A 9,218-nucleotide genomic window follows, 5' to 3' on the forward strand; every position below is an offset into this window, starting at 1 on the left:
TTATTTAACCATGATACATGTATAAGGAAAACATTTAATACAAAGAGTCCAATTAAGTCAATTAACATTAGACAATACATTTTGTAGTACGTATAAATAGAAAACCTAAGACCTGTAAAAACCTTCAAACATTAATATTGGCAGTAATGTGCAGCTATAAATTGGTCTCAATGATCGGAGTGATGATGTTATTACTGATGATGCTACCAGATGTTTCTGCCAAACGGTACACCGTGGGCGGAAGCATGGGATGGACATCCAACGTCAACTATACTCTTTGGGCCGGAAACCAAACTTTCTACGTCCATGATTGGCCATGTAAGCAACAATTACACGTACCCGATCAGTTCTCATCTTCATCTTTGTTACATTTTGATTATATTCAGTAAACGCGATAAAAATATTATGTTAACCTTTTGGCCTAATTTTGCGTCATTTGAAATGAACGAATACCCAAAATTGTGTTAATCTTATAAATTATTCACTAAAGGTGTAAATAATCCGAGCCTGAGCTCAATTTAAATTACACTAAGCTTGACCTCGGTTTGTTTCAAGCCCTATTTCTTGCTCGTGATTAGTTTTTTAAGCTTGAAGTTGGCTCGGGCCTCTTCTTTATTATTTATTAATTAATTTATGTATATTTATAATTATTTTCATACAAATTATTAAACTATAAATTTATATATCTATAATATATATAAACGAAAACATAAAACTCTTATGTGTCGCGATGTGGTCGCTCCCCCTTTTTTTTTTGGAGTCACCAGATTTGCTTGATTTTTAAATGGAGATTTCCCATGCATTTGACCCGAATTCATGTGTATGGGTCTTACCAAACCCAGATATTCCTTAAACGGGTTATAACATCTCATTAAATAAAAAATTATTCTCACCAACTTATAGATGTAAAAATCCTATAAAATAGGAGATACTAAAAATTAATATCTTATTTATTTTAAAAAAGATATATATATTATTTAAATTACAAAACCAATTTTATAGTAAAAAAAATAAACGGGTCTTGGGTCTCATCAAAACCATATAGCTTTTAAACCGAGTTATAACATCTCATTTATTTGTGAAACAATTTATCATCAAACCATAAGTATATTATTAATATTCATACAATAAAAAAATATAAATTAAAAAAAAATAAATATTAGAACAAACAATATAAAACAACGCCTGATCAAACCATAAGTATATTATCAGCTATCATAAATATTATTTATAATTAAAAAAACCAACTTTATAGTAAAAAAAATAAACGGGTCTTGGGTCTCATCAAAACCATATAGATTTTAAACCGGGTTATAACATCTCATTTATTTGTGAAACAATTTATCATCAAACCATAAGTATATTATTAACTTTCATACAATAAAAAAATATAAATTTAAAAAATAAATAAATATTAGAACAAACAATATAAAACACCCCCCGTAATACGGGGGACAAAAACTAGTAACGTAATATATATTATATATTTTTATCATAATTTTACATATATTAATATTGATTAAATAAATATATACTATAAATAAAAATTATATAGATAATAGGCTTATTCAGGCTCGCGAGCTGGCTCGAACACGATAAGTGAAGCTCAGGCTTGTTTATGAAACAAGCTTATTGATCAGCTCGAGGTTATTTTAGCTTTGCTCGACTTAGGCTTTTTGCAAGCGGCTTGGCTCGTTTCCACCCCTAAATTTCAACCCGTATGAATGCATGATTAAGCATCCATGGTCATGGTGGTTCAATATCCTTGAAAACTGATTATGATCCAATCTTGACCATCCATTGACTATATCTCTGTTGTTGCAGATTTCGTTTATGATAGGTACCAGAACGATGTACTGGAAATGAACAAAACAAATTATGAATCATGTAATGCGGAACATCCGCTTCACAATTACACAACAGGAGCTGGAAGAGATGTGGTGTGGCTCAATGTGACCGGTGATTACTACTTTATTAGCAGCAAAGGGTTCTGCTACGGCGGCATGAAACTGCACGCGCATGTTAATAATCTGCCACCGCCCCAGCTCCTGCCGCTGAAAAGAGTCATTCTTCAAGATTTACAGTTGCTAGAGGCCAGTTTTTCGTTTCATTGGTTATTGCAGTAGCAGCAGGCATGTGGGACTTATTTTTGGTCTAAAAATCAACTTTTAAGCATACCAATATCATGTGGTGTTAAAACATGAAGCTTTCTTTATGATATGTTAAAATCTTTTTATGGTTTAGAAAAAGGAAAAGCTGTATAAAAGGTATGATCAGTGTATTCATAGGTTCATAGTTAAGTTGTCAAATATGTTCTGCAAAATGATATACTTTGGGTGCCCATGAATTTTCAATAACCTCACGAACCAAGACTTGCTCGAAATAGCTTCAAAAAAAGCTAGGTAGATATTGGCTCGTTTGTAAACAAGCCAAGCCGAGTCAAGATAAGCTCGCTTGTTGGCTTGTTCGTTTGGCTCGTTTAAATTGAAGTCCGAATTTTAATTCATATTATTATTAACCAAAATTATATCTTAATATTTTAATATATAAAAAGCATAAATTTTGTAATTTATAATTTGTGCGTTATCTGTATGGTAAAAATATTATTTTCTCGTTTTTATGTATATCATGCGTGTAAAAAATATAAAATTTAAAAAGTTTCAAATAATAACCGGGCTGGCTCTGAACCAAGCTCAAGCTAAACAGTTTAGCTCGTTAAGATAAACGAGCCGAGCCAAGTTGGGTCACTTGTTTAGCGGTGGGCTATTTTTGGCTTTTTGCTAGGGTTGGTTGAGTTATTTTCTTTAAATAGAAGCCTAGAGTCAAGAGAGGAGGGAAAATAGGAATATGATTGGGATTAGAGGTCGACGTTGAAACCAGGTTAGATCCGAAAACCGCTTACTTAACCGAAACCCATCCCATCAAGAACTGGTTCAGGAGAAATCGTTTTGAAATTGAAAAGAACCAAACTGCCAGTTTGAAATCAGTATGAGAACTTTGTTGAAATGGGTTAGCTTTGATTCAATCTGGTATGGTTTTGATCCAAACCGGTTTGTGCACCTCTAATTGGGACCAAACCGGTTTGTTCACAAGTTGATATCTTGAACTTGATACGAACTCGAACATTACATGGACCTGAAAATCATGTCACACCAATGAACACGAACACAACACGTGTGTTAGCAGGTTGACACGATTACACGAACATGACACGTTTAACTCGAACGTAATTTATTTTTATATTTTTTAAGTAATTATGTATGAACTATGTCAATCTATTTTATAATTTTAGCATAAGAATGCCTAGATAACTTAAGTTATGATATAAAAAAAATTAAATGCACATATATAATAATTATACGAATTTATCAACGACCCGTCAAGTTGAAATGAACACAACTCGTTAGTTATATAAAAAATTCACACCCTTAACTACACATTACACAAACTCTTCAAAGACCTTTATGGTTCAGTAAACATATTGAATGAGTGTTCTTAACTTCTTATAAACACTAATAGATTATAAAATACTGTGTGTAACAAAAAACTTTGTATTAATGACATTGCAATAAAAAAAATGAATGCTTACAAAAGGGTTATTTGAGAAAATTATGTAAAAAAATATGTATATTTAAGAAAAGCTGTGACGGTCAGTTTATAGTTGTTAATAATGGCGGGAAATGTTGACAAAGAGAAAAAGAGTGATGAAGAGAGAATAATGGTCCACCTCCTATGATGACAAACACGAAAACAACCAGTAGAACAGATCAAACCACCTTTCCTTAATTTTCCCGAAATTAGAGCTGATTTGTGTAATTTGAGAGTTTGTTTTCTGCAGGTTTATTTAAGGGGGCGTTCATCCCGTCATCAGTTTCAGGCCCGGTCGATTGATCCCCATCCATCTGGGTCTGGGTCTCCCCAAAATCTGTCAATTGATCTCCGTTGATTGATGGGTTTTGGGGGAAAATTTAAATGGGTTGCATCAGCTCCAAACATGTTGCCAACTCTACTGTTTCCCCTCTCCCTCATTCTTCCCTAACCCTTACTCATTCCTACAACAATCATGCTTACGCCTCCTCACCCGAAAAATACATTAAACATGAAACAAATGACGATAATAATAAGATCATTAACCGTGAGGATCCCCCCAATGATGATGAGGTGTTGAAACAGCGTTCTAATAACAAGCACTCCAAAAAGCCCTCGTTTACGTTTAACCTAAGGTTTGGAAGATCGAGTGTAGCGGAACATGTTGCCGCTGGTTGGCCTGCCTGGCTTAGTGCCGTCGCTGGTGAAGCCATTGATGGTTGGCTTCCTCAAAAGTCCGATGGTTACGAGAGATTTGAAAAGGTATGTTGAAAGAATTCAAAAGAACTGAAAAACTGTATTGTTTGAATAATATTTCATGTGCATTAAATAATAATTATAAAGCTAACCGACTAATGACAATGATAAAAAAAATTCAGATAATAATAATTATAATAGATAATAAACTCACTAATATTGATGTAGATTGGACAAGGGACATACAGCAACGTGTATCGTGCACGTGATCTCAAGACTGGTAGAATGATGGCTCTGAAAAAGGTGAGATTCGACAATTTCCAGCCCGAAAGTGTGAGATTTATGGCTCGTGAAATCACGATTCTTCGAAAGCTTGATCATCCAAACATCATGAAACTAGAGGGCATAATTACATCCCGCTTGTCATCCAATATTTACCTTGTTTTCGAGTACATGGAACATGATCTTGCAGGACTTATATCGTCCCCCAACATCAGATTCAACGACTCCCAGGTTTGCATCATTCAAACACCAAATACTTTCTTTGCCGACGTGAATCTTTTCAAAAAGATTTTGTGGAGTGCAGATCAAATGCTACATTCAGCAGTTGTTGAAAGGAATTGAGTACTTTCACTCGCAAGGAATTCTTCATCGCGACATCAAAACATCAAACATTCTGGTGAATAATGAAGGTCAATTAAAGATAGCCGATTTCGGCCTGGCAAATTTTGTTTCCAGCGGACAACCATTGACTAGCCGTGTGGTGACATTATGGTATCGTGCTCCTGAGCTTTTCTTAGGTTCCACAACATATGGAACATGTGTTGATATGTGGAGTGTGGGTTGCGTTTTTGCTGAACTTTTTGTCGGTAGGCCAATTCTCAAGGGAAGAACAGAGGTAAATAAAGTTTCAGAATGATTAAAGATCTTTACTTAATACCTATTTAGTTCTTAATCTAACCGCATATTCAGGTTGAACAATTGCACAAAATACTCATGCTTTCTGGCACGCCACCGGATGAGTATTGGAGTAAACCAACACTTCCTCTAGCCAAAATGTCTAAGCCGCGACGTTCTTACCAGAGCTCTCTTCGGGAACGCTGCAAAGAACTCCCGAAATCTGCTGTGAATTTACTCGAAGCTCTCCTTTCTGTAGAACCTGAAAAACGTGGGAGTGCCACATCAGCTCTTCAATCCGAGGTAACTAAAGAATTTAACGAAAAATGATATTGGTGAACAAAATTTTCTCTGTGTTGTTGACTAACTGAATACCAAATCTCTTAATATACAGAGATTACAATAAAAAGAATAATGAGAAAGCCAACCAACAGATGATAATGATGAAATGTCATAACTACACTAACATTCAAAAGGATATAGAATGATGACTAAGTATAGGACTTAATTACACGAATAGTCCCTATGGCATACCCATAATTCAATTTCGGTCCCTAAGTTCGAGAAATTGCTGGTTTAGACAAATAGTTTGCATAAATGTAACACATTTGATCCTTAAATTGGATGCCAGTTAACTTTTAAATCACAAGAATGGATCGTTGAGGAATCAAGCCATTCTTTATTTAAATGTGTTTCTTAATTTTTGTTGATTTTCAGTATTTCCACATGAGACCTTTTGCTTGTGATCCTGCAAGCTTGCCTAAATACCCGCCCAGCAAGGAGATTGATGCAAAGCTTCGTGAAGCACACTCGTATGTGGTTTTCTTTTACTTTGGTCGTAGACTAAAGTTTATAAAGATTTGTATGCAAGATAATATTTAATGTACACCTATGACTTTCAGAAACAAGCCCGGTGGCAGACTTCGGGCATCTCTGACTTCAAGAAATCTAAGAAAAGGCCGAACAGCTTTGCTGGAACAAACAGAGGTTTAACAAATTATTACATTCTGATTATTCTATATCACATTATCACTTTCTAATCTCAAACGTTTGGTTGGCCAGGCACGCCGGAATGCTTATTTTCATGGGCCTATAGGACTAGCTGATAGTAATGTTATATCATCAGATATTTCCCAAACCTCGGATGTATCTGAAGCTGACACAGTTAGCACACTGCCTGTGTTGGCGACCACGTCAGATGGGACACTCGGGTGGTCAACAAAAAGACGAAAACATGTCAGTTTTGTGACCCCAACAAGTCAAGATGTTCGGACAATTGAGCCAATTTTTGAGCATGATGCAACAGCTGATCAAGATTTATCATCTGTAAGGCATCTTTATATTGAGATGAAACAACCACTAACATATAAAAGATTAAAATATCAGTTTATTAACCTACAGGGTTGTCATAAAAAAGAAAGGATACGGCACTCAGGACCTATGGGAATCCCATCACATAGAACCAATAGAATGCAAGATGTTCCTAGATCACGGTTTTCTAAAGGTACTAGCAATATCTGACATTAGGTGTTAATAATGTGTTCATGTTGTGTTGGTGAGTTGGTGGGTTAAAGGATTTTGGTTTAACTGGTTGAATACGTGAATCTGACCAAGACCCGTATAACTATTTGTGTTAAAGATGTCAGCTTTAACTCGTACACACCTAAAAATTATGTCTTGTTTCGGCTGAGCGCTTTACTTAATTCATTTTGCAAATTGAGTAATCACCTGTGATGTGGTAACATCTTAAACAACTAATGATTCAAGCTATAATCAACTTTTCAAATAACCCCTCTCAAATCAAAACAGAAACTTCATAAAAAAAACACTCAAAATCAAACGAGTCAACCTATTTATTTAATGGGCCTTGTTCGGGTAATTCCGTTTATTAAATAGAACTTGATTATTTTTGTGTTGTGTAAATAAGAAACTAAAGGCTGGTTAATAATGTGATTAAGGATGTTTTTATTGGATTATAGATACAGAATTATGATGTAAAATAGAGGCAATTGTGGTTGGAAGTTGTACCATGAGCTTGGATGATTGTACTTAAGAATGAGAATAGGTAGGTGAAGAAGAAAAGAGAAATGGAATTGAAGTGACATGCATGGGAGAAATGGGAAGTGGAATACAAAGCACAAGTAAAGGCATCTTCTAATTTAAGAAGGTTGATGGAACATAAGGCTTGGTGCTCAAAATTTCACCTCTTGTCAACCCTTGATTGATTATACTTTGATTTTATTTGTTATTGTTGTGTTTTATATTGTTCATTTAGCCCTTTCTCTAACTTACTAGTTACTATTCAATGTGAGATATAATTGGTGCCTATCTTTGTTGCAATGGTGGTAGATAACTTTTTATACCCGATTTCATCACTTCGTTCACATTTTTCTCACTCCATGAATTGGTCTGGTATCCGGTACCATTTAAGGAATGGGAGAATACACAAGGTGAGATTTATTATTATCCAATAATAAATACTTTATTTATTTAGATAGTCACATCCATGTAAACTTTGTATTTAAACAAAAAAAAGAAAAAAAGAAAAGATTTTCTGAATCGGGGTAGAGGAAGGTTTGCTCTAATACCACCCTCTCCATACCCTACCAATAGCTTGCTCTAGGTGAAATTATACTGAGTAAGTTAGTTTGTTTCTAACTTACTACACACTCGTGTTAATAATATATTCATTCTTGGCATATATGTAAATTTATGTACAAATACATAGTTAAATGATATTAATCCAACTACATTTATACAGACACAGTTGTAAGGTACTTCTAGAAGTTAACAATCCCATTATGACGTAAAATAACTACTTTATGCATAGTTATTAGAGTGAGCAAACTTTAGACAGATTATAAACCAAATATAAAACTTCGACCCGTCAACCCATGATACTACCCATTTAACACAGGTATGTACAATGAAGAAGAAATGATGGTGCGTACCTGATAACAATTTTGTCGTGGTCATGAAAGAAGAGGTTTTCATTATAAGCATGCAAAAGCTTTCTTTCAGTGCAGTTAGAAAACAATATTTTCTGGGTTCATCACACCTTCCATGATCTACAGTCTTTCTCTGAGCTGTACAACATTATTTTTTCTGAATCCCTTCACCTTTCATCAAACTCTGCGTGCAAATAAGGAAATCATGAATATTTCCTTTCCAAAGAACACACAAAAGACACATTTGATGCCTTGATCACCATGATGCTCACGTGAAACCAAAAAGATGTATCTTTCTCATATGTTTCCAAGAGTTTGAAACATAAACTATAAATGGCGTATGTTGGGACTTGGGACATACAAAACACTACTATTAATAAAAAAGTAAAGGATGCTTACGTTCATATGCCACCGTGAACATTAAGAAAATCATCTGAATCAGATTCATAATTTTTGCTGACTGAATTGAACCATGATTCTTCTTGGCAGATCACTGCAAACCACATTACTTTCATTGGAAACAAAGTTTTATCATTGAATTATAAAAAGACAACAAAATAAAATAAATTACCGTTAATATTATATTGGCTGTGGTTGCATTCCATCTGAGTGAGGCTGAAAGTAGAATTTGATGATGTGTTTCTACAAAAGGTGATGGTATGAAATGAACAAAACTGTTTCCTGATTTGCTGTTCTGTTTCCTCATCTTCTTATGCTTGTAATCATAAAAAATTTGCACAATTAACTGGTTAAGTAATTCACCATATAGCTTGTAAGAAACAATAACACATCCAAAACAGGTTCAAGTGCAAAAAAATGATCATTTCCTTATTCTATAAGTTACCCGTTCGTTCACTCGAAGCAATTAACATTAATACATGTATCATAAAGCAATCCTCCTAAAAATTATGGTTGTCACAACATTGCTTCAATTGCAAATTTGTAATACATGAAACAATGTTCTAATCTACATGAAACAATGTTCTAATCATCAAATACAATTTTGCACTTATAAAAAGAAAGTTTGTCCATTCAATGTAATAAAAATGACTGAGCAGTATAAACTAGAAATTAACACACACAACAGAT

The 9,218-nt window shown here is 34.3% G+C and overlaps 1 protein-coding gene and 1 pseudogene across 1 annotated transcript; both read left to right on the plus strand.

Annotated features, from left to right (window-relative positions):
* The first annotated feature begins 146 nt into the window (after positions 1–146).
* LOC143636041 (early nodulin-like protein 17 pseudogene) lies at positions 147–2,189 on the plus strand (annotated as a pseudogene).
* A 1,729-nt stretch (positions 2,190–3,918) lies between these two features.
* Positions 3,919–7,587, plus strand: LOC143636058 (cyclin-dependent kinase C-2 C-like). Its single transcript, XM_077103741.1, has 9 exons — positions 3,919–4,350; positions 4,513–4,797; positions 4,871–5,182; positions 5,257–5,484; positions 5,899–5,993; positions 6,084–6,168; positions 6,244–6,507; positions 6,583–6,685; positions 7,161–7,587. The coding sequence occupies exons 1-9, from the start codon at positions 3,973–3,975 to the stop codon at positions 7,172–7,174; spliced, it is 1,764 nt and encodes a 587-aa protein (XP_076959856.1). The 5' UTR covers positions 3,919–3,972; the 3' UTR covers positions 7,175–7,587.
* Positions 7,588–9,218: the final 1,631 nt, after the last annotated feature.

This window comes from Bidens hawaiensis, unplaced genomic scaffold (genome assembly GCF_021521415.1).
Source record: "Bidens hawaiensis isolate Kalapana, Puna unplaced genomic scaffold, B.hawaiensis_p1.1 tig00007761_1, whole genome shotgun sequence".
In the NCBI taxonomy this organism is placed as follows: Eukaryota; Viridiplantae; Streptophyta; class Magnoliopsida; order Asterales; family Asteraceae; genus Bidens; species Bidens hawaiensis.